Here is a 26,993-nt window from a genome sequence, read left to right as displayed (position 1 = left end):
TCTTTTTATATTTTCTCATAATTTCAACTAGTTTTACTTGATTTAAAAAAAATTGGGAGTTCCTCTTTAGTTTGTTCCAAATATTTACTGGTGTATGGAGGAATGCCAATGTCAGTATAGAAAATTGTAGTTTGGCTATGAAATGTTGTTGTTAAATTGCATAATTATGCTTTAAATTGGGAAATCTTTGCTTTGGGGAACTGTATCTTATTGCTTTCAAAGTGCAGTGATCATTCTCCCAGCTATCACTCAAATGAAAAACATCCAGCCATCAAAATTTGTGTCGTCTTTATGTTATATGAGGCTTGGTTGGCCATTACTCCACTATTTGCGCAGAAGCCAATGTTGTAAGAGCCATTTTTGCTCCTGGAAAAGTTATATTGTGGTCCTAGAAGGGGAAAATTACGGGATTACGTTTTGTTTTTTGTGTGAAGGAGAAAATAATACCTTCAAGCATATGGTTCAAATTAACTTAATGATTACATTAGATCCAGTTGGTCTGGAAAAATGTCAAGGAGAGAGCGTTTGACTGCAAGGTCAGTAAGTGAGATAAGCAGAAAGAGAATCATTGTGTAACTATAGGACATTAAGAACAATCAGAAAATTGCAGTCTCTTCTTTGAAGAGTAATAATCCTGAAAATATCCAATGCGACCAAATGACTTAATGATATCTAAAAGGTCCCCCCTCTCTTCATACCTTTACTCTGTTTAACTAGCATTCTCCCTTCTATTTTGACCTTTAACAAACTGTGGCAGATTAATATTTCTCTCACCTACTTATTCTGCCTTCCTTGGATTTCACCTTGCACCTTCCTCTCATCCTCCACCATTTTTAAAACTTTGCTGTTAGTCTTCACATCTCTATCAACTATGTTTTTAATTCTTCTCCATGCCCACATCTCAAAAGCCCCTAATCTTTTCATGATGTAGTTTGGTCTTTAACCCAGTTTTTGATGAGCTGGTTTGGTATATGAGGGTAGAATTCATTTTATATTGAATATTATTGTATATTGCTAAGAGTCCACCCTCTATTTGTCAGGTTTTAACATTTTAAAATGTTAACACAGGAAGGAGAAGATTATAATGTTAACATTGCTGGGATCAGTCAGTGAATGCATTGCTATTTTATCATAATGAATAATGTTGCTACAAAACTTTGTAACTCCGCATGAACACATTTTTCATGTGTAGTTTTGTTTTAACTTTATTCAAAATGGCACAATTCCACGTATTTTATCATTTTACCAATGATTTCATGTCTTTATTTTAGGTTTTGCAAGCATTCTGATGACACCAAAAGGCAGAAGGTTGCCCTCATTTTGGATAAACTCATAACGCTCACAATTGAAGAGGTGGAAATGTATCCCTCAATCCAAGCAAAAATATGGGGAAGCATTGGACAGGTATCAAAATCTTCATCACAGCCATTCATTTTCTCATTCAGTCTAATCGAGTTTCCTAGAATACTTAATTTTATTCTTATTTATTTATTTAGTAAAAATTGTGCACATACAGCAGGATTGCCAATTTATAGTGACACGTATAACAGCAACATATAAGGACACAAACATACAAACATCAACAAATTAATCTGTGAAAAGTATTTGTGTCATAAGTGGATGAAAATAAATTAAAGTGAAGCAAGTTCATATGCCGTTGATTAGTCGTAATATTTATCTAGGCATGTGTGACTTATTCCAGCCAATGATGAAGTAATGTACTGTGGCCAATTTTCTTCTAATGAGCTATTGAAAATACTTATCAAGGGTCTGTGATATAACGTGCCAATTTTTTCTTTATTTGACTAGATTCGCAAGGATTAATAACATTGTGCCTTATGCACAGCCTTAATAAAATACTTTCGCTTTTAAAATGATACATTGTACATTTATGGTTCATAATTGAGCAGTTATCGTGTTCAAAATTATCTTCCAAAGAATCTTGGAATTGATTCATTTGCTATTTATCGTGCTAGAATCCATTTGATATCTGCTCTGCTTGAGTTAGCAATGCTTGTTTTTTATGCTAGAAAATTGAAAGTATGAGTTTAGATTATAAATAGTCATAGAGCATCCTAAGCACTAAAATGTACACCTTTAATATGAATGAATTAAGAGTGGTGAAATAGTCTTATTATCAATCTTGGGCAAATTGTAATGTTTGATGGATCTTCTTTTAGTGAATGTACTAAATAATATTGGTTGGAAAAGTCTGTGCAAAAATGAAAGCTACTTAATTTTTTGGGGTAAAACATTTTTATTTTTTGAAATAGTATGCTATAGGTTAACACATTTCATTTAAATAATGCAATTGTTCCATGTTTTTGGAAAAAACATTGTTTTCACGATCATTTCCTCATTTTGCATTGGTTCCTCAGGCAATCGCCTTCTTACCAGCCATCTCTTCATATTGGTGAAGAGGTGCTAGTCTAAGGGAGTCTAATCTGGAAGATAGGGGGCATGGGAACAAGTTGCAATTGTTACCCCTTAATAGCAGAGGAGTGAGCTGATGGAAAAGGACTTTTTTCGTGGACCAATATGGACATTTTTCTGGCAGCTCAGTTTTTAAACAGAATCATAATGATGCATTGTATGCACCTGCAATGGTTTGACCCATTTCAAAATAGTCACAGATGATTTTTCCTTGCGACTCACCAAAAACAATCTCTATGACAAATCCAGCCAAAGGTCTTTACTCTCTTCGGTGCAGACTAGCCGGCAACCCATTGGTTGGACGGTTCTTTTATTTCCGGTGCATAGAGATGCATCCATGTTTGGTCAACAGCGAATGATGCCTCAAGTCCTGTGTCTTTACCTGAAAAAGCGACAAACATTCCAAACAATTTCCTTTGAGGTCAACTATGAGTAATCGTAGCATTGCAGATTGCATTCCCATATCCAAATGTTAAAGGGAAATATTATATATCCATTCACTTATGATGTCTTTTGAGATGATTTGCCTTTCATAAAAAAGTTTTTGATCAACGAACACAAAATAATTTTTCATCCATTTTTGGAAATCACTCAACTTGCTCAATTCAAATCATTTTTAAACGAGGAAAATTTTAAATGCCGAGTAATGGTCCTATCTGACTGAAACTTCTTTTGTGTCTGTTCAAGAGATGCCACTGACTGAAAATGACTTTGATCTACATCAGTGTGGCCATCTCTTTGACTTTGGCATGGAGATATCAAGCTGCTTTGGTGGATGAATTCACTTTTGATTTATGCATTTTTCCACACTGTTTATTTAAAATTTTTAGTTTTTATTATCGTTCCCCTTTCAATGCATGAAAGACGGTATTCATCAACAATTATCTTGGTGTTGAAATTTACAACCTTTTATTCAGTTTGCCTCAACATAAGTTTCATTAAAGAGCATTGTTAAGGTAATAGCATTTCGGCATGGAGTTTTATCAATGTACTATATGTATATTTTTCCTGTATTAAGGCAGTTTTCTACCAATATTATCAGGCTGGTGAAATCAGTACATATGATCTTTTGGAGGGGCTAAAATTAATTGTAGTTTTTGATATATTTTAGAAAGAAATTCTGATATGTGTTGTATGTTTTGGCCATCCTCAGTGTGTAACTAATTTGGTATTTGGGTTTATTTGAAGGTGCCAGAGCTGATAGACATGGTTTTGGATAGCTTCATTAAAAGATCAGTCCTTGGGGGGTTGGGTTCTCCTCAGGCAGAGATCATGGCCGACACTGCTGTTGCTCTTGCCTCCGCCAATGTGCAACTTGTGGCAAAGAAAGTCATTGGTCGACTTTGTAGGGTGAGTATTTTGTCTAGGTTGGCAATTCTGCTACTGTCGCAATGCAAACAGTTTTTTTTATGTTATCTAGAGATGTTGGGTTATTCGTTGGATATGGACAACTAAAAAAAGTCAGGGACCTGAAAAATCACTGGAATTTTTTAAAAATTCGTTGCTTTTCCCATCTTCTCATTTTTCTATAAATGTAATGTGGCAGGATTTGGAAGTTGAAACATTTTCACTTTGCTGAAGCATGCTTATGAAAAATGCTTTCCATTATGCTAATTAGATTCTTGGAGTGGAATAGAAATAAACAGATTACCTCAGTAAAACTTTTCTTATTTTTCAATGTAGTCTCCCTGTACACTAATGAACTTGGTCCAATGCCTTGATCCCATCTCAAAAATTAGATTCCTTCAGGTCTGCAAAGTACCCATCTACTTTGGCTGTTTTGGATGCCCTAGCAGAAGGTCTTCGCTAGCAGACTATCAACTCTGCTCTTGGTAGTCCGTCAAGACCCTTGGGACAAGTTTAGCGCAGATCTTTGGTATCGCCAAATTTTCAGTGATAATGATGTTCAATGTTATTTTATCAATGCCGATACGATCTGCAATCATGTGTAAACTTAACCGACCGTCTGAATTCAACACTTGGTGCACACGTCAGGAAAAAATTGGTACCTATACTTTTGATACAAACCTTGTATCCTTCATTTACAGTTGTCTGTGCTGGTATATCATGCTGATACATATTTCCCCGATCAACAAAAAATGAAATGACTATAACTTTTTCCCAGTAGAAGGCACCACTTCTGCTTTTGTTTGGTGTTTGTAATGCTTGAGATTTTCACACTGAGCTTTGCTGCTTGCTCTCAAAATCAAAGTGATATAGTCAAGATATTATCTGCCGAGATGACCTTTAAAAGGAACTCTTCAACTGCAGATTGACTTAACACAAGTGTCATGCGGATTGTCTGTGAGCAGCGTCAAGAGCCCTCTGCACACAAGCATGTCTTATGTGCAGTTTTTCTGTTATTGATGCGTGGGTGGCACCTTAAGAAATCTCCAATATTTCTGATAGTGCTGTTAACATTATTCAAAGATATCCTCACCCAGGGGCACCAGAATTGCTAATTATGAGAAACAAATTTGCACTTTTCCACAGATTTATTGTAATGCAGGACGCATTTCAGTCCATCGAACTATCTTCAGGGACAAGACAAGATTCAACATGCGATGCATCATATTTATACCCACTTGAGGAATTGGGGGGGGGGGGAGAAAAAGAGTGAGGAGTAAGGTGGGAGGGTCGTTTCGGAAAAGAAAACACTCCGCTCCTCCGCAAACAATCCAACACTCACGACCCAGGCCTCGACTTGCGAAGTCATCATCTCTGCAAATCGAAACCTAGGTCTCGAATAACAATTTGTGTGTGGAAGAAAAAAGCACCCTCCTTTCCGATATTAATCACGTCTACAAAGTGACGCCTCAAACCATTCCGTTGTGGTCATCATTTGAGTGGACAGGTAATTTGTGTCCTGGCGGTAGGAAGGAGGGAAAAATAAATAAGGATTGAGCAGGAAGGGGGCGTGGTAGGGATTGGGAGGGATGAGGTACGAGTGATATTAAGGAGGACATTGTCAGGGAAGGGTTGTTCGACGCATGCTGAGAGTGGAGGGTAGGGGGTGTTTGGAAATACGCAAAGGGTGGAGTCAATAGGGGAGAGGGAGTTTCACTGTTTGCTGTGGAAACGGGATTCTTAGGAGAGGAGAGTGGATGACAAAAATATTGTCGTTTAAAATAACATTCATATTTAATTTTACAATTTCGAGTTCTAAAATATCAAGTCTTTTGCCCTTGTTTTTGTTGTGCATTAATATTAATAATAATAATAAGAATTGCTAATGCTTATTTCTATAATACCAGTTACCCGAGCTTCACTTTGCTTTAAAATTGATTGTCCCCCCTTGTTAAACATTTTACTCTATCTTCTAGTTGTGCTATTAGTACGGATTCTCCATGAGCTTCGTGTATCCCTAGTAATTAGAAAATCAGTGCTGGTTGTAGAAAATATATTTCACCCTTTGAGATCAGGAAAGGTCTTAGATTAATGATTCTCTGAAGTATCTAATAAATCATATACCTAATAAAGGGTAAATCATTTTTTAAATTAATTTTTTTAAATTGTTGACTTTAACCTTGATTTTCACAACATGCTAGAAAGTTATATTTTATGCACTGGTAGATTATTTAAGGCTATGAAATATGGAATCAATTCATTCATGGTGCTCTTAATTTAGATTTTAGGGAGGGTATGGGAAATGATTAGTGGTCTGGAGAATGTGAAAAAGTCAGTATTTTGAAGTTGGAAATAAGTGGCAACTCTTTTGTTCTATTAATGTGGGTTTTGTGGGCCTCTTGTAGACCGCTGTAAGGGAAAAAACCCTTGCATCAAGTTAGCTCTTGAGTGCCTGTGCTTAAATGAGGAAAAAATACAATCATAGTAACATGTCTGCTGAACAGCAGAGCAAGGCAGTGGTCCATGAATGCCTCATTTTGGTACGTCTTGTGTGTGCTACTGCATGGATTGTGGTATAAAACAACTGAATTAATTCATGATTTACTCTAGAATCATTGAATTATGTGTGTTTTTGATTGATAGACTTCTATGTAAAAACAGGAAATGACTTATTAAATTTTTAATGAATAATTTGATTGAAGTTTTTGAAACATTGAAGTTAATTATTAGGCACACATTGCTTTTTGGACAAACAGACCAGAAAATCAATTGGCTCCATCATCCTTAATATATTCTCTTGTTTAAATTGCACTCAGGGCATATCAATGAAATCACATATTCCTCACCATAATGTGATAGTGAAATCTTTCATTGAACCAATTACTCCTATAGCTGACAGAAAATTATTCTGTTGAAAAAGTTTTTTCACCTGCTGTAATTACATTGAAGAATTTTGAATTCCTTACAGTTTTCAAATTTGGATTCTGAGTACAACTTTTATTCAATTACTGTATCTTTTAAGATATTTCATGATGTTTCTTATAGTTTTGAATGAATGTTTTCCTTTGCAAAAATTGGAATCAAATTTGCCTGTTGAGTGCAGTTGCAATTTTGCCATTTTAGCTACCTGGATTTCAGTGGGTGAATATGGGCTAATTTAATAAGTCCATTAAATAAAACTCACTGTTACACTGAACAATTAACTGCAAATTCCTTAAAAAGAAATTGATGATGAATTTTTTGTGGATACAGTTTTCATGAAATTTTAGTCACTAACTTGGGTCCCTTGTGTAAAATGACACGTGTTGGTTTTGCAGGTCATTGATAAAACGTGTGCATCGCCTACTACATTGCTGGAGCAACACCTCATGTGGGATGATATTGCCATATTGGCTCGCTACTTGCTAATGCTGTCGTTCAACAATTGCCTTGACGTGGCGAGACATCTCCCCTACCTCTTCCATGTCGTTTCTTTCCTGGTGTGCTCGGGCTCTCTCAGCATGCGAGCCTCTACTCATGGACTTGTCATCAACATCATCCACTCCCTCTGTACATGTACCAAACCGTCCTTCTCGGGTACGTAACCGTGAGCCTCTGTCTGCAAATAATAAGTTAATCCTCTCCAATAGATTTACATTGATTCCTTTTGTCCCTTAGTATGTTTCAACTCAGCTGTATGCACAGTATATTTATACCTGTAATACATGCCAAAGGCTTTTGGTATTTGAGTAAAGGATGGTGATGGATGACTAAATAACCTAGGCAAAGATTATTTGCTGTCTTGCAGATGCATGCGGCTGGTCACCTCTCGGCCCCTTTTTAAAATCAAGGCCGGTTTAATAATGAAAACTTCGTTGCAATTTTCCACAGTTAAAACTTTATTGCCGACCATGGTTTCGATACACTGTATCATCTTCAGGTGATACAGTAACCTGAAGATGATACAGTGTATCGAAACCATGGTCGGCAATAAAGTTTTAACTGTGGAAAATTGCAACGAAGTTTTCATTATGTCTCGATTCCACAATATCACGCCTGACTCTTCACTTTTCGTAAGGCCGGTTTGTTTGAAAGAAACATGATCCTCTCTCTCTGTAAATCATGTGTAATTTTCATCATGTCGATTGCCTTGCAGCCATGAGTTCTATTCCTCAGCTTAGATGAGTTCTCCCTTCCTAAATTCTGCCTGTTTTTAAGTAAGGTCAACTGTGCATACACCGTTTGCAATTGTACATGGAAGGAATATTTCTTGGAATTATGAATTATTGCAATTATGTTTGTATGCATACACATGCATAGTTTCCCTTGGGCCCCTTGCTGGGAAGTTATTCTGAGTTTGCAGTAATATATTGTGTGCTTTTCCTAATGGTGGTGTACTAAAGGGAAAAAGCTACTGGTGATTATCTTGAAATATTGTTCACCCTTGCAGAGGAAACCCAGAGAGTTCTACGCCTCAGCTTAGATGAGTTCTCTCTTCCTAAATTCTACCTCTTATTCGGCATAAGTAAGGTCAAATCTGCTGCTGTGACTGCCTTCCGATCGAGCTATCGACATGCCAACGATCGATGGTAAGTGAGACCTAATTCAATCGAATAACCTTCTGTGAGATGTCAAACAGTAGTCTTAAGTAAAAGAATCATCGTTGTGGAAATCCATGGCCCAAATTCAGTGGACCCAAGAGGTGTGGATCAATCGTAGGATATGCCTCCTCATGCTTGCTTCCCTGCTGCCAGTGTCTCTCCTCATTCAGTGCATGGCGGCACTCACAAACCAATGGGAGATGGGTGGAGTCATAACTTATTGGTGGTCACGAAGGGAAAATGTATCTCCGGTAGACCTGAGCTGCCCAAAGACTGGGAAACTCTGTTGGATGTGAGCTCTGGTGTCCTGTTCACTCCCTGAGATTCCTGATTGAGTAGGTCACTATCAAATATGAACAAACAAGAGGTTCATTTTGTTAAAAATTTCTGGCTCTTATTACTTTTCCCTGTGAATCTTATGAAATAAGTCACCAAATATTAAATGTAATTAGTTTCATTTTGACATTATATATGATCTTATGTCTTTTGAAGAGCATTTAAAACAACCACTCACAAAATTAGGTCTTAAATACCCAGATAGCCCGTTAATGAATGTGAAAAACAATACTAAGACCAGGCACATGCCAAATCAAACAATGGCATTTTTGTGTAATGGATTAAACTTTTTTAGAACAATTGTGTATAGCGAAACACATGACACATGGTCCTTGTATGGCAGAATGTGATGGAATTCTTATGTGACACTGGTGTTCTGGTGTCCTGTGTCTGTTCTATAAATTGTTAAATTCACATGTACAGGGTGCGTTCCAAAAGTAATGCAATTTAATTTTGCGCATTGCATCTATTGGTTGGAGTAGGATCAAATTACTTGGAGTAGGTTGGGGGGGGGGGGAAGATTTGCCGCAAAACCGGTCTCAGTGCTCTCCAAGCTGTTAAAAATACAGAGGTAAACCCTTGGGCGGCGACCATGTCACGACAAAAATGGAATCAACGATCAAGCAACGTTACGCGATTACTACGTTTTGTCCTAAGCTGAAAAAATCTCAAGGGAAGAGTAACAAAATGATTCGTGAGGCTTATGGGGACTCTGCTCGATCCTATTCACAAATAAATTTTGAGGTGGTTTCGAGGCCTTGGAGGAGGGCCGGGAAGAGGTCCACGACGAACAACGCTCTGGGCGGCCGTCAACCAGCAAAACCTCCAACAATGTGGCTTGTGTTCGACAATTGTTGGACTCTGACCTGTATATATGTCTTGGGGTTAATACCCGTGGTTTGAAATATGGGGAAATGTAGATGACATGAGCATTGCAACAGGTTATTTACAATTTTGAAGACTTTAATAGCCAATCCTCAAGAACTTTAACAATTTCTCTGTATTTATAAGGAACTGGAATTCCATCAATCAATGTACAATACTCTGCAGCATGGTAGCCACTGATCCGGTGGTGACAGGCATGTCTCTCGTAGCACAACTCCCCTCCAAGGTCTCTCTATCCATTGTGATGGCAATGAATCCCCATGCTTGCTGTAGACGAGGAGATTTTCTAGAAATGTAGACCTTTCATGTCTAATGGACTTAGATGCAAATGCAAATGGCTCAATAGAAGGGCCATGTGTGCAGTGACTTAAGTTTTATGGATGCATGCCATGAACCATGTGGAGTAAACTAAAGGCTTAAATGCTTACTTGTGTGAGATCATGTGTATTAGTGTCTCATCACTTCATTATTCAAGCCAGTGAGGATCAACTTCATTCACAGGAATGCTTCCAAGGCAGCATGACTCAATGCCACAAAATCTTTTGTTCCATCAACACAAAAATGCTTTTGTTTGATTTGGCATGCACCAAACCTTATGTTCCATACAATTCAGTCTGCCACAGATCGTCATGTGTTGTGCTGGCATTGAGCCATGCATGTAACCAAACCTCCTTTTGGTTTGTGTTTAGTGGGCACCCATTGGCCCTTTCTGGTCTGGCTCGAATGATTAAGAGTGCATAGTGTAGTGTACATATTTCTGACAAGTCAGACTACGCAAGCAAATGATGTGGGATCCATAGCATTGAAATAATTCCTAAAGACTGCAAGGTTCTTAGCATATATAGCTGTTTAAGATATCAGCCTTTGTTTGTTTACAATTCCCAATTAGCAGGATAGTTTTTCCGTTAGGTATGGCCCATTTGGCATTTGATTTAATCTTTGCTCTTAATTGTTTGATTTTTCTTATTTTTTCATTAATTTGGACCTTTTCAATCTCTGATTCTCAAGGTTTGGCAACGATCGGTTCGCAGCAGCTAATCCTGACCGTGAAAGACTCTCCCTCACTTCTCTGGAGGTCATCACGGATGCTCTTCTTGAGATAATGGAGGTATAAATGCCTTGATCACTTTCAAATGACGCTGGTGCCTTATCCTTCCCATAGGTTCAATGTTGTTGAGAATGGGATTTGGCATTGCTCCTCACATAAATTTAGAACTATGAATTCACGTCTCACGCTTTGATTAAATTTTCAGGCGTGCATGCGTGACATCCCTGAGTGTGATTGGCTGCAAACGTGGACTTCTCTCGCTAAGAGTTTTGCTTTTTGCTACAACCCTGCCCTTCAGCCTCGAGCCCTCATTGTATTTGGATGCATAAGTGAGTTAATGGATGGAAAAAATAATTCTGCTCAACACTGATTTGAAGAATCAACTCTGATATTTCAAAATAAGGCAGCCATTCTTGTGGTGTAATGAATCAATTCCTTCCATGCAGGTAAAAGCATAACAGACCAAGATATTAAGCAACTCCTTCGCATATTGGTGAAGGCTCTGGAGAGCTTCAATGACATTGTTCTTCTCGAGGCTCTTGTCATGTGTTTGACGCGTCTCCAACCACTTTTGCGGCCGGTGAGTGTTTTGCTCTTCCTCTTTTATTAGTGAAAGTGAAGTTTGATTCTTGGATATGTTATCATTCATTATATTAAAATATTATTGAACTCAGATTTAATAATTGATTGGATGTCATTATTCAATGTCTTATGAATCCTGGAAAATAAAGAATGATCTTTAAGGGTCGTCATCTTATGCTACTCCAGTATTTGTCAATGTTTTATGGACTTTACTGGCTTGTTTGAGGAAAGATTCATGAACCAATTGTTACTTGAAGAATATTTTAATTCTACGATATCTGATTGGTGTAATGTGTACATGCCAATGGTAATTTAAAATTCTTCTTCAATTCTGAAGCTGGCATGGAAGAGCTTGTATCGAAGTGTTTCTTGAGAAATTGCTGGTCATGCGGAAGTCATAGAGGATGACTCCACCCAGTATGCACAGGATACGGGTTCCAGAATTTGGCTGAATCCTATCAAATCCGTGGATTCAAGATTTGATCGAATCCTTTCACAAAAATCACCAAATCTCTAATCTCAGTCATGTGGGTTACCTTGGACATGCACCACTAGTTGTGCAGTTTATTCCATTTTTCCGAGTATCAATTTGGAAATTAATTGGTTAAAATATTGAGAGGGAAGTATGTGCACCAAATCATGCATGTATGCTTGAACTGGAAAGCTTTCATATTTTTGTTAATGTTTTCCCTCGGTTTGAATGAACAACTGGAAGTGATGACAAGCTGGGAGTATTTTACCGTTACACGATATTCCTTCTAAATAACACTCTTTAATAATAATAACAACTGCAAAACTGAAAATTGCTTAATTTTTTAGGAGGGTCCATTTTTATTTTTCAGCATAGTCTCCTTTTAGTTTTGTGTATTGCATTCTATGCCATTTCAGTTTTTTGATCTCTTCCAAAATAATATGAGTGTTCAAACTCTGCAAAATAGGTATTTATTCTGCAATCTTAAAATAAAATCTTCATTCCATCAGTTATTTCCTTATATTGAGAGCTAGGAAGGGAGCCAATCTGGAGAATAAGGTAGATGGGGATAGAATCAGAAATCCATCAATTTTGTGGCCATGATGGCAGTTGATATTTTTGATGGAAAATGACTTTTTGTGAGCCAATCATGAGCGTTTTTCTTGCAGTTCACAAAGGTCAAGTCACCAGTTTTCAAATGGTGTTATAATGCTCGGTAGTACACAGTGCAGTGTAAACAATTATAATCTAGGGCCCAGATTCACCTAATGATCATCAGGTGTCTCCTCTTTCTGCCAAGGTGATTTGCCTAGCATAAAATAATATCACTGCATGAAATTCTCTTCCACCATTTTTTTGGAAATTATTCATCTTGCTTGAGTCAGACAAATTCTGAACAGATTAATAGACTCATCGGACTGAAACTTTGTGTGTTCCATCTAGATATGCTGCTAGCTTATAATGAGATATTGGTATGTACCCTGTTTTGCCGTCTCTTTGACTTTGTATGGACTTCTCAAACTACCCTCGTATAATAAGCCCTTGCTATTCCAGACTATATGGAACTAGAGGTTGTCCAGATTAAGTGAAATCTGGATTAACTCAGGATTTGACCCATGTGACCCCACAGAGTATTTTTCACCTCTATTCTTGTGCGTGCTTAATCACGGACTTAAAATGAATTTCAATGGTAAACAAAAAGCTCAAGTGTAGAGTCGATAAAATCTTATTTTTAAAAATACCTTGTGTAATGGCCTCGGAAATTAGCTCAGTTAATCTGAAGTAACTTCAATCAACAATGATAAAGTGTCATCAGCTACTTAAGCAATGACATTTCTTTGATTTAATTTTTATAGTAAGAAGAGGGAAATGTTTTGAGGAAGCTGCTTGCTTCTTTGGATGCACTTACAAATCTCTCGTAGAGTTCTTAACTGTTTTTAATATTGTTGCATTTCTGTGCCGAGTGGTTGATCATTAAAATTTATGATATTATCCGAGCTCTCCGAGACCTATTGACTGATTTTTCAGCAAGCCCTGCTTCAGATTCTGAAGACATTTTCCCCTGCCAAAACATTATCAGCTATTTCTTCTTCTGTTAATGTTTGTAAATCTGGATCTCATTGATCAACATTAAGGGATCCCTCAGAATCTTTAATATTCAATGATATATCCCTTGCAGACTGCTTAAGTCCCTGATAGTCATCAGATTCAAATCCTTTGCAATGGAGATCAAACTCCCCTTCATAAAACATTTTTTTCCATGAATTTGCAACATTTGCTTGTTTCAACTCCCTCCCAGAATCGGCCCAGTTGAAGCACTGAGACTTCAAGTTATAATTTTTAATTATTACTCTCCGTCCCCTTTTGTCTTCAATCTCATCACTTGACTCCAGCAATTCTAACACTTCATTGAAAAAGCTGTACGACCTCATTGCAAGAAATGCTCCTTGATTCATCAGCTTGTTTTGTGCAGGATTATTTGCTTCATATGATGCTATTAATTCATAATTTACAATACTACTGGAAAAGTCATAAATAATTTAAATATGGTTATCATTCATGTCCAGAGAAATTTGCCGGCAAAGCATATTTTATGGTAAAGTGCAACCATTACGTGGTCCCCCAAGAAACCACCCACACATGCTGCTTGACCAACTCCAGCCAAGTTAAGTGGGAGTCTGGATTAACCGCGCCAGGATTATTAAGGTTTTATGCTATTTTGATTTTGTAGCTGCGGTCATCTCCATTGTGGTGGTATTCTTATTATGGAGGTTTGTGGGAAACTAGAAAACATGTGTGTGATGTTTGAGCTTTAGAATCATATTGATGATATGGTTGCACTACATAACATAATTAAAAATCATTTCATAGTGCTGCACACTAAACTGCAGGTAACTTTACTGCTGTTTCTGTGATATTACCCCATATTTTTGATTTTCTGCGGTTCATATTTTGAGACTTGCAAGTTTTAAGAAATTATTAAGTGATAGTTATGCATTTGTAAGTCCTATTATTGCAGTGAAACTAATACTATTGACTTAATATGCACGATGAAATATTATAAAAACTACTTTCAGTTCATGCCGTAGCCAGATGGTAAATAATTATTTTGTTAATCAAGCATTGCCAGAAGATGTATCATGCGTAATTATTTTTTGCCTTGCTTTAGAAAATTTCAGGCAACGTTTTAGAGGATATGAAACATTCATGCAAGAAAAACAAGGCATTTCTTATCTCAGTTGTCAAGTGTATATTTTTATTTCACAGGAATCACCCATTCACCGTGCTCTATTCTGGGTTGGTGTGTCTGTTTTGCAGCTTGATGAAGTTACTTTGTATGCATCTGGCCTTGCTCTTCTGGAACAAAATCTTCACACATTGGATTCTCAAGGAACATTTGAGGAAAAAGTGAGTCTATTTGGGTTGCGTAATACTTTAGTTGGTATATTATCAGAAATTTTTGGATTTCATGTGGTAACTTTGTTGTTAGTCCTCTTCTCCATCCAAATGATTTTCTCCATGCCCACATCTCAAGGGCCACTAATCTGCGCTGATCCTTTTGCCTCAAAGGTTATTTTTCAGATCCATATTAAAGTTTTTACTCACCTTTTTTTGTTTAGTTCAAAAAAACTGGGTGATGCTACAACTGTGACTTAAATAGTCATCTGTTGATGTGCCTTACAACTCATCAATTTCAAAGTGTAAAAATCATTTGCCTTGATTGGGATTTAAATTTATTCTGGGGCCAGGATAAAATATTAGAGTGTATTAGGATGCCTTGGTAGCTTAATTGGCCGAAGCACTTAGCCTAGCATTGAGGGATCTGGGTCCTGGTCAAGGCCAATAATTTTTACACATTGAAACTATTACATTTGTAACCGTTTTGTTTAGCATTACTCAATGCATTGGTCTTCAATTTTCTCCATGCTAATGTTGTTTTTTGGCAATGCAGCTCTTCTTTTTCCTTAGTCCGCACTGCCATGCCCATTTCACTCAAAAAGACTGCCCCAGTATGTTGATACAGCCTCACGGTTATCATTGGAGTTTTCTTGGTCTCCATCTCTGGTTGTGGATTGTAAGAGAGAAAAGTCAAAAGGGGGTAGGTCATGGAGAGCCAACTCCTGCTGGGGCTAATTGTCTTGACTCCTTGAGATGGTATCACAGGATCTGTTGTCACATTTGATTATTTATAAAAAGAGAACAACTCGTTGCAGTAATTAAAGGAGAGAATATCACCTTTGACTTCACACAGATGTCACTTGACAATGGTCCATATTTCGATATAAGTGTCTTCTCGTGTCCCGATCCCTACTTGAGGTGCTTTGTGGAGGGCACTTTGAGTGAGTACGACGTCCGTCGGATGGGACGTTAAACTGCAGACCCCTTGGCACCTTTCGACAAAAGTATTCTAATGCCATCACCGGGTTTCTCTCCACCCTTCATCCTTTCCCCTCCATCCCTAGTGGTGTGAATGACCTCAGCTGTCGGTCACCTCCCATAAACCTACTACTGCTCGCTGTCTTCTCCATGCTCTGACTTTCTTTGCGGTGCATCCCTCCTGCCTGTAGATTGCCACCATGTTGCCTGAAATATGTACTAGTGTAGAAGCTTGTCAAGTCAAGGGGGAGAGCGTTGGACTACTGAGTGCAGGGCCCGGGTTCAATTCCAGGGCAAGCCTCTCTGGGCACCTGCAGCTTCACCCAAGCTATGTGCTTTTTTGGGTACCAGATCTTCCTGGGAAACCATAACCGGCACAAGGAAAGGAACTGGCCCCCCTACCCTGATGTGTGAAATTTCACACACCGTATAGGGCTTAGTACCGGGTGAACTCTACCATCACCTACAAAACTGACCTTCGGGTTGATAACTGTGTTTATTGTTTTTTTTTCATAGAAGCTAGTTATTTAACGTAATTATATTGGTTTGGGATATTGCTTCCAACAAATATGGAACATGGCAACTTTTAATTTTATTTGAGTTCCACAAGTCATCTGAAGAAACAAATGTAGACTCACTTTAGTTGAATTTTTTAATTGAACTGCTGACCGTCACTCTTCCCACATTTTCTCCTTTCTCATTGATTTGTTTGTTTACCTTTGTTCTCCGGCCGATTCTTGTCGAAAGAATTACAGTTTACCTTTTGCTTGATGTGAGCGTTGCCGGCTCTCTCTTGCTTCCCTATCATTCTCTCTCTCTGGACCCTTCCTCTCTTCCACAAGTGATCTAGGTTTGAGAGTCCTGGTGGTGAGGTTTGTCTTTTGCTTTGTTGGGCGGATAGATCATTCATATTTAATCAGTAGTGAGCCCATCAAGAAGAAAATAGTGATTTGTTTGTCAGTAAATATGATTTTACCTTTTCTCACTCTCTGTGAATTCTACACCCTATGTGCATGTTTATGTTTCCTGTCTTCTTGGGTAGTCAGGGTACTCGGAAGGATAACTGGTGTGAATTTCATCCCCTTGCTCACTTTACAATCACCAACACCATCATCCATTAATCATTAGGTCAATAATTGCTTGGCATTGAGGGTTACTCCATTATAAGTGGAAACCAAGCATAGTTTCAAAGTTTTAAATACCCGGCCATTGCATATGTATTGTTCTTACGCATATGATCTTTATTTCAGTCTTTAGAGCAAGTGATGCTACAGACGAGAGAACCGTTGGAATGGCATTTCAAGCAATTAGACCATGCTGTTGGATTGAGTTTTAAAGGTAAAAAAAAGTATATAAGTATATGTTTTCATACCTTGATTTAGTTTGTAGTGATTTGAATGCAAGCAAGTTAATTTGTGAACTTCATAAGTAAATCTTCATAATTATATAATCAATTGCAATATTGGTTTGTCATTGTGCGATGAACCAATTATTATCGCATTTCTCATGTGAAAAAAACCATCATAATTTTGTTGTCGATTCAATTATTTCTTGTTCCTAAGATGATTGAGCTTCTCTTTTCTTCCTCCATCAGCTAACTTTCATTTTGCATTGGTGGGACACCTGCTGAAGGGATTTCGTCACCCTACCCCTACGACTGTGTCCAGAACAACCAGGGTGCTCACCATGCTACTGGGAATCATTGCTCGTCCTCACAAAAGGGACAAGTTTGAAGTAACACCAGAAAGTGTTGCATACCTTGCCGGTATAAAATTTCTTGTCTTTGAAGATGCACAGATTTTTTGCACACGCTGAGTTTGAAATGCATGCAAATGACTTAATTGTAATTTCAGGTGAAATGTGAAAATGTTCATCCAGACTTTCATTTGGTTAATGGTGCAAGTATGTGTGACATTTAGTCATTAATAAAGCAGCCCACTCTCAGTAATTGACGGCTTGACCATTCCTAGTTGAAATGTTGAATATTTGTGAAGTACATTTTGAATGATGGGTGTCTAAAGGGACCCCTTGGAGGTTTTAATCACAGGAATGATGAGAAAAATCATTTCCATTTTTTTGTTTCATGATTATATCCCCTTTAATACAATCTGGTGGCAAAGTCAACAGTCATTTTATAAAGGAAGACCGCAATTACTTTTTTCATCATGTTTTCCAGATTGCCTGGCTAATCATAACAATTGACTGCAGGTTTCCTATCATCCTCTGATTATCATGCATGTCTTCATGTAACCACGCTTTTAATCCGAGTTAGGGTTGTGTGGTTGCAATTTGTAGTTCTTCTTTTGAAATTGGGAAAGGTCACTTTTGATTTTTCTCTGAAGTAGATGCTTACCTATTTATGATCAAAATAAATTTGAAAATTTGGTCAAATTGATCCTTTAATTTTCACACAATTTGCTAGACAATTCTATTTCATGTACATGCAGATTATTTATTGGCTGTAATTTATGGAATATGATTATTCTTGGTGCTTTTAAGCTGTTGGGTGGGGCTAAGGAAATGTGATTTTTACCTGTGAAATTTGGAAAAGTCAGGGAATTTTGAAATCGGTAATAAGTGGGAACCACCATTTGGTTCATCCCAAAACGTTGAGTAAATAGTTTTCAATTTTACAGAGAACTTTTAACTGCCCACGTGTGCTTCCAAATACTTGGATTACGTATGCATAGGATTAGAGACATAAAATTACCCACATTTCAGTGAGGTTAAGATTACAGTGTTGGAAACCTAAAACATTGCCAAATGCATTTGCTGGTATTAACTATCTAAAAGTGAACGGTCAAATGAATAAACAAAAGATATTTTTTAAGGAAAAACACCTATAAAGTTCTTGGATTTTAAAAGAAATTTAGCATTTGCACATGTCTGTTAAAATAATTCCTTTCATATAATTAGATTAAAAAAGATAAAAATGAGAATTAACCATGTTGTGGCGTGTGCAAGGTTATCGCCTGTATTTGATGAATATGGGTGTCACCCTACTTGTGGCATGTGAATTTTTGGACATGAAGACACTTTTCAGATATATAGTTTGCACAAAATATCATTTTATATTAAGTATATGCTGTGCTTAATCATTCTAGAGTTAATTTTTGAGGTGATGTAAATGAAACAATGGAAAAATCTAATATTAAAAGGTGAATTATTATTCTACTGTTTGTGTTTTAGCGTGTACAATGATATGGTAATTGATGATTAGCCATATTATATTGTTATATTGAATGCAAGTTGAAAATTGATTGTGTCAAGACTTAGTGCCTCACCAGATTACTGAGGCAGTGATTTAATTGTTGAGAATGATCAGAGCAATCTCTAGGTCTTAATATTTCATACCTATCTTATAAGGTAGTTAAAGAGTTTGTTTTTAACTCAATACATGGAAATGGCTGCAATATAAAGAAACTTAAATGATTGAACTTCTATTTGAGTAAAAGTTGAATGCAGACTCGCCTACGTGTCATTGGCCTGAGTACACAGTGCATTCTCTCTCCTCTCTGGTTTCATGTCACAATTACCCAGGGTCTCCCCTCTTTGCACCATATGAACTGTTTATTTGATAAATGCATTGATGCAATTTTTTAAACCTCTGTGCTGTTCATCCGTCATTGGATTTGATGCTTTAGTTTGTCTCAGATGTGCCTTTCTTCTTTACAGAGTTTTCATTGAAGCTATTTCTTAAACAAAAATACCATCACTTCTCCTTTCAATTGATTCCAGTCTTCTTATCTGCTGCTGTCATTGTGCATTCCTCACTGCCATAGGGAAACATGCAACAGATATGTAGGTTTTAGTAAATCATACAGGATTATATGGCTTCACAATGGGATGTGAAATCCGTTCATTCAGAGCCAGAGTGGAACATCCTCTCCCTGTGCTACCTGTGATTTCTCTGAAAATTTAGTGTAGTGTAGTCAGAAAATCTCATGGTTTGGTTTGATAGTGGGTGATTGGAAGCATTGTATGCATTTGAACTTGGAACTTTCATTCAATAGCTTACAAAATTTAACTAAACTAAAATAAATATTGAGTATGTTCTTAATATGCTAATAAACTAAATGCTATTTCACACTAAATAACTATTCAGCTACAAAACTTCAGGTTTACAATGAAATCTAATTTCTAGATACATGCTACACATATTGTGTGTAGCTAAAAAAATATATATTCAAGACTTCTATGATGTCAGATGTAGAGGAGCACTTATAATTTGTAGTATGTGCCATTTACAGAGTACTAATAGATGGGTAGGTAAACTTCTATGAGCAATAGTTTTCACTGTTATCTCAGGCATTTGCTTGGATGCTTTTTGTTTTGACAGTTTTCATTATATGTTTTCATACGTCAATCGTTATTTCTGTAAACATTGATACGGATTTATGAAGCTCAAATGAGAAACTTTTGACATGCCTTTGCTTTTATCCCCTATGATACAGTATAGTGCCGGAGTCAGAATCAGAGTGTTTTATAAAGGAAGGCTGTACTTGTGACTTAGAGGAATTCACTACCTTTGAAAACATGTCATCAAGGCTTCGAGCACATTTGATATTATTACATTTGAATTTTTTCCAGCTCTGGTCTCCGTGTCAGAAGAAGTGAGGAGTCGCTGTCACGCCAAGCATTCCTTTGCCAGGCCCATGCCGGATTCCGGATCTGCCGAAAATTTCCCTGGAGATATGCATATTAACCTTTTGCCTCAGGTAATTTTTTCTGTTGAATTAAGACCGATTGATGTTTATATTTATGTTTTTTAATCTAGCATCAATTGAAGGATTTCTTTCAATGAATTTTAGTGTTAAAATTTGTGTGTAAAAGATCATTGCACATTTTCCGGTGAATTTATCAAGGGGAGGTATAATGCTACAAAATCATGCCTGCAGTTAACATAGAATACTTGCCACATGTTTTGCTATTGCATCATCCATTATTTGTGGTCATATATTTGAAATACAAGGGTAGGTTCTTTCTCTTGGGTTTGTTTGAGGTAATTTTTTTGGAGGAGTTTGCGACTCTAATGCCATTGTCATTGAGTTTTCTTTCCACTATTCTGATAGTTACTTAGAGATAAGTTCCAAAATTGTTTTGAACCTTAACTTATTATATAGGAAAGATATAATTCAGAATGCATAATTATTTATGCAAACAAAATTCTAAAACTTAAGAAATTACATCATTTGTTTACACACAACTAATGTATACATAAATTAATGTTTCCTTGAAGGGCCAAAACAGCATTGAATAAGCCTAATACGTATGTGTAATAAGAGGGTAATTTGAAAAGTTCTCGGAGTGGAATAGAAATAAACAACTTCCATCAGTAAAACTTTTCTCATTTTTCAATGTAGTGTCACTCTACATTAATGCACTTGGTCCAATGCCTAGATCCCATCTCGAAAATTAGATTCCTTCAGGCCTGCAAAATACCCGTCTTCTTCGGCTGGTCGTTCCTTGTTTGAAGAGAATCTCCATCCGCCGAGGGAAATTTTGAGTTGAGGGAATAGATGGAAATCTGATGGAGCCCAATCAGGCGAGCAAGGCTGGTGTGGCAGTAATTCGTATCTTAGTTGATGTATTTTTGCATTGGCAACGTCACTTGTGCATGGGCGTGCATTTTCTTGATGAAATATGACTTTCTTCCTTGCCACACGTTGCCTTTTTCGTGTGCCTCTTGGTTTAGTTGGTCCAGGAGGTTAGCATAGTATTGTCCGGTGATTGTTTGAGCAGTGGGAAGATAAATCTATAAGCAGAATCCATTTTTAATCCCAGTAAACAGAAGCCATCACCTTTCTGGCTGACCTTATTGCCTTTGCTTTCTTTGGTGGTGGTGAATTCAACATGTTTCCACTGCTTTGACTGCTTGTTTGTCCCTGGGGTATAGTTATGGGCCCAAGCTTCAGAAACCGGTGCAGAAAACCTTGTTGGTTGCTCTTAAAAAGAGTCAAATATTGTTTTGAAATTTCCATTCTGATGCATTTGTAATCCTTTGTCAAGAGTCGCATCACCATCTAGCAGACAAATCTCTCATATCGAATTCATCTGTTAAAATGTGACATGCCCATTCAAATGACGTCCCTAAAGCTTCAGCGATTTCTCACTTTTTCAGTCTGTGATCCTCTATGACCATTTGATACACTTTTGCAATAATTTTTTGGGTAGTGGCACCACTGCATGGATCATCATCTAAGCTGTCCTGACCAAACTTAAACTCATTTGTCCACTTGGTGGCAGTTGAATACGATGGAGAAGAGTCCCCCAGAGTGTTTTGAAAATTGGCATGAAAATCCTTTGCTTTCATATATTTCTCTCCAAAGTATTTAATCACTGCCCAACTCTCAATTTTTTCGATCTTCAAAAATCACTACTCGGGAACAACAACAGAGAAGCATCCAAACCACAGATTCCTTCCCAGAGCACTGATGCATTATGTGTTTATTCATAAAGGATTATCCATTACTATGTGAGAAACTGGTAGAGCTAGCCCTGAGGTCTGTTAGTGATTCCGAGAACCTTTTAAATTACCCTCGCAATTCATGGTAAGGCTATAAGGACATCATAGCAGTTGGCCAGGAGCCTTTGGATACTCGTGGGCGATCAAATTTGTGTCAAACCATCCCCTGTAAAGTTTAGGCACAGCAGTGTAAGCTATATACTGGGCAATGAGGTGTCAGCTGGACCTTGCTGGTGGGTAACATTCATTCCTTCATGCTGCCTATATCATAATTTTAGTGTGAACTCTGTTGGTTTGTTCCCTGGTTGTTTTTTGATGACAGAATGAGATGGCTTATTTATGTAAATGATTTGACTCTTGCCATGTCTAGAATGCTATAAATGAAAACAATCATCCTTTAGGTGTGGACATTCCAAATATCCATCACCCACAGTAAATAATTTACTTTAAATTATAATCATCACCATAAATTATCAATCTGAGGGTTTGTTTGTGTGGACTCTCATATGTAATCTTATGTACATGAATGCTTGGAATGTTTCTTGGTGAATTTTTTTATTGTTAAACATGCATATGGAGTTCTTCACAAGTTTTATTGCAGAAATTAAAGGAGACTCAAGTTTCAATATTAATTCATTCATTTCACAGAACAGCAAGAATGTTCTGGTTACAATTGTCAGAGAACCATTACCTTCTAGCAACATTTGCTAATACAACAGAAATAAAAATATGTTTGTTTAGAAAACTCTTATTGATACACAAACAAACTTGAGCTTATTAATCCATGCTGGAGTATTAGAAATGTGGTTCTGAATACACTCAACTGCTCCAGGCATCACTTCGTGGAGGATTTGATATTCGTATTCATATCAGTGTTTCAACCGGTAAATTAGAAAATCTAAATTATCTGTGTTGTAATATGAATGTAGTCATTGGCATTCAAATTGCTTAGGTCTCATTCGTTGTGTGAAAGTTTTGTAAATATTTACATCTGGCTCCAAACCGCAGACCATGGTACTTCTTGAGCGTTATTGCTGCCCAAAGATGAGAGGCTGATTGACTTGCTCCATGGTGGGTGTTCCGTCTAACATCATACTTCACTGGGACTTATTTTATTTGCTCCTTAGTCTTTCTCATAGTACCTTACCCTTTATCCCTTTATTTTCCCTTCTATTGGGTTTGCAACAAAGCCCTTGTCTCAAGGTGTGCCCAACGTATCGGTTGTTCTCTTCGTTAATGTTCCATACTGTCTTTTCCTCTGTTATTCTTTTGTGTTACTTCTTTATTTTTTATTTTGTCTCTTCATTTGATCTTTACCATCTAACTCCAGCGTCAAGTTTTGAAGGTCTATGTTATTTTCTTGTCTGCTTTTCCAATGGTCCATGTCTCTGATTTATGGATGCCCATGCACCACACGAATACTCTCATTTATTACTGCCTTGCTTCTGCTCTTCTCTACCTTATCACTGTTGTTGCCACTTTGTGGTAAACACATTTTTTAACTTAAGATATTCCATACATAATGGGCATCAAGCTCCTTCAGTCACTTGTTCTGTTACTTCTGATATGGATGGAAGATTCCCAGTACTCTAATTTCTTTCCCCTTAATTAGACATCTGCCAGCATCTCCTGTTATTTACATAATGGGATTATTTAATTTTCTTTGTGTCCATATTAAATCTGTGATAATCTTCAGCGTGTTCAGTGATGCCGTCAGGCCTTTTGCATTCTCTGCAACTCCTGCATTTTATCTGCAAAATGGGGAACATTAATTTCATCCCCATTCCCGTGGACTCCCTTGGCCCATATCCCATGTATCCTCCAAGTGTTTGTTGAATAGACAAGAGGTTTTATTGCATATCCTTGTCTAACTCTTTCATTTATTTTTGCTTATAATTTTCTTCCACCTTTCTTTCATATTGTAGCATTCAGTTGCTCTGTGGCTGGCAGATTATTCTCCCCTCTTTGTAATCAAAGAGGGGAGAAGAGTTTTATCTTTCCAGTAATTAGAATGTCCTTCTCATATGCAAGGTTCAATGGCTGTTAGTTTACCAGAAAAAATGATGCGTGTTAAAAATTAACTTCTGAAGAAATTATAAGTTGAATTTTGCAGCAGCTGTCTACAATGTATGAAGCATCTGCTTAGCTGTTGGCATAAGTCATGATATGCTATAAGCCTGTATATGCTTGTGGAAGATAGAATAGTTGGAGAAAGAATGAGAGTTTTTCTCTCTTCATTGAAGTGAATGAATTGAATTCTTAATTCTAAGTGAAGTGCGCTGCCACTGTGTGTGAAAAGATGTTTTTCTTCAAAATATTGATTTTTATGGCATCAAAATCTCCAGGAAAGTTAATCCAAATCTGACCTAACGTATGTTACCTCTTGTATTGCTACCCTATTTGTGCAAAAAATTAGAAGCCCATATTGGCGTGATGTGTATCCAAACAAACACATTAATTTTCATATTTATGTCAGTGAGATATATAATGTATAAAAATAATAATGGTACCATGAACCGAGTTACATATCAAACGATGATATGAATGCTTGTGTCATGAGTTGACTTGATGAGTGGATCAATATTTAGATAGAATAAGTGATATAATTTCTAATTTACCTGTTTTCACTTTCCGGTGCAGAACATGAATTCGTCCGTGATTCCACCTGCAAACATGCCAGCAAATGACAGCATAGCGATGGTGAACAGAGGCGGTGGCTCCATGATCAATGATTCCTCCACCATTCCCAATCCCTTGGGGACACCCACCAATCGTAGGCAGAAGTCCTGGGACCTCCTGGATCAAGCGGCCATAGTTCAAGCTCGACAGCAGAAGCAGACTCAAGTGCAGCAGGTATGCCTTGAATGCCTCTTCAGTCTTCTCTCTTTGCTTTGCTCATCATGTGCCAATTACCTTGAATTTGGAGTTTGCAATTTTGGGTGTTTAGTGATTTTCTATTTTAGCTCTATGTTATTGAGCTGAAAAGCTCCTTTAAGTGAACTCCCTTGTAACTTTATTGTCTGCCAGATGAAATTAACTTGATTTTAATTCAGGTCATTGAGTTGACTTTTGCCTATCTCAGACAAATATGATTTATTCATAAGCTCGGTGATTTTCAAATTATGTTCAGCTAGATATGATCTTGAGTCATGATTTTTTCTAATATCCGACTACTTCTGCTGCTTTATTTTAGAGTCAGAGATTTGAACATATATTTGAATGCATTTTATAATTGAATGTGACTAATGTTAATTATCCCCCCAGAAAACTAAGCCATTGTTGGTTGATTTGGTATGTGGCAGAAATATTCCATTTCTGTATTCCACATTATTACATTCAATTCATGTTACCTATATTCCATTTGGTGAATTGTTAGAAGTGAAATGGTTAAGGAAGCTCCACGAGAAAGAATTAATACTTGGCTTAACCCTCTTAGTGCGGCGGGCCGATATATCGGCTTTCGTATCCCTGGCGAAAAGTGCGGCGGGCCGATATATCGGCTCTTGCGTAGGCATTTGTTTAAATCGTTGTAACTTATGGTTTTTTCTTTAATAATTTATGGTTTTTGTGCTATCGATAGGTTGAAATCCATAGAATTACGTAACTATTTTTTAAATTTTTTATTAGCAATTTTAAATGCTTTTAAAAAAGTATAATTCTTACCTTAATTTTTTGTTCAGTTTTGTACATGTCGGGAAGCTCAGCCTAATTGTTTGCTCGTTTTTTTTCTGAGTAGTCTTTCCACTATGAAAAGCCACTGAAAGGCTACTAATCTTTTTTCATCTGTAATCTCTTGAATGTGTTGTGGTGTCGTGGTGTTGATATATACCTGCTTATTCAGACTTTGTTGAGACGATGGAAATGAGAGCACTGCTTTGTAATCATTTTGGTTTCTCTTGCCGTCCGTCGTATCTAATCAATTGCGCCCAGTGTAATGGATTACATTGTCAGCAGTTCTCTGTGAGTTAGAACTTAGTTTTTTTCTGCCTTTAGATTGTAAGCACATTTCCGCAGTCTCAAGGAAAGGGGAAAAGTCCCAATTTGACTCAGTGAGATCAGCCTTTTCAACAAAATCGAACTATGCAGAGGCTGACAAAAAAATTTGTAACTCACTGGTTTTTCTTTATTTATTTATAATATTTTCTAAATGTCTTTTTGATTCTTTATTATATTTAAATATCGTAGTTTAATTGAAAAATGTTTTTAAAAAAATATTAGTTTTGTGTCTAAAAATCGAAATATTATTGCTAAAAAAATATTCTTCAAAGTTATGATACTGTAATAATTACATTTATTATTCAGATGATGTAAATGTATTACATCATTATTAACTACATTATTATATTTTAAAATAAAAAAAACGGCATATGGATATCTAAACGAATAACTTTATAATGTTTTTTTCCTAAGGTGATACATTTTCTTAAATTACGCTTCGCACTTCTCACTAGTACCCCTGAAATCCCCGCCGCACTAAGAGGGTTAAACCCTGAGTATTGAAGGGAAGATGTTGGATTCGGTTAGGTGTTAATGAAGTGTTGATGCTTCAAATCTAAATTTGAATTGAAATAATTGAATGATTCTGACTCGATTGAAATAAAATCATTCAAAATACAAAATTTAGCTTAAATTTTATTATTATTATTAAGTTAAATATGACATTTCTTACTTAGTGACTGTATGGTTAAGAAAAAATATAATATTGGTAAATGTTGCATTACTAATATATATGTTTATGCTGTCAAATTTGTGGCTCCAATGACGTAACTTTAATGAATACGTTTGAAACATTAAAAATATCAACGAGAAGTAATGGGGTAAGAATACAGTGAATGTGTGTTTGAAGTAGTAATGTGATTCTGTCGATTCAGTTTTTCCCTAAATTTTCTGAAAAATAAGATTTTGAAATAAATTATTGAAAATTACCTAATGTGTAAAAGTTTTAAATTTTAACTATTAAAAATGTAA

General features: G+C 36.8%; 1 protein-coding gene across 4 annotated transcripts in view; it reads left to right on the top strand.

Annotated features, from left to right (window-relative positions):
- The window catches only part of Nf1 (neurofibromin 1), a 139,368-nt gene that overhangs the window by 80,784 nt on the left and 31,591 nt on the right, over positions 1-26,993 (top strand). For all 4 annotated transcript variants that reach the window (XM_071591045.1, XM_071591043.1, XM_071591042.1 and 1 more), the window contains 12 exons: positions 1,272-1,404; positions 3,622-3,783; positions 7,098-7,356; positions 8,210-8,348; positions 10,590-10,689; positions 10,835-10,958; positions 11,076-11,209; positions 14,450-14,590; positions 16,810-16,897; positions 17,154-17,324; positions 20,150-20,277; positions 24,666-24,878. In XM_071591045.1, the coding sequence (XP_071447146.1) occupies positions 1,272-1,404; positions 3,622-3,783; positions 7,098-7,356; positions 8,210-8,348; positions 10,590-10,689; positions 10,835-10,958; positions 11,076-11,209; positions 14,450-14,590; positions 16,810-16,897; positions 17,154-17,324; positions 20,150-20,277; positions 24,666-24,878 (1,792 nt within the window). The remainder of the gene's footprint in view (positions 1-1,271; positions 1,405-3,621; positions 3,784-7,097; positions 7,357-8,209; positions 8,349-10,589; positions 10,690-10,834; positions 10,959-11,075; positions 11,210-14,449; positions 14,591-16,809; positions 16,898-17,153; positions 17,325-20,149; positions 20,278-24,665; positions 24,879-26,993) is intronic.

Source organism: Hetaerina americana, unplaced genomic scaffold (genome assembly GCF_022747635.1).
Source record: "Hetaerina americana unplaced genomic scaffold, ioHetAmer1.1.p SCAF_40, whole genome shotgun sequence".
NCBI lineage: Eukaryota > Metazoa > Arthropoda > Insecta > Odonata > Calopterygidae > Hetaerina > Hetaerina americana.
This window is presented reverse-complemented; position numbering and strand designations above follow the sequence as displayed.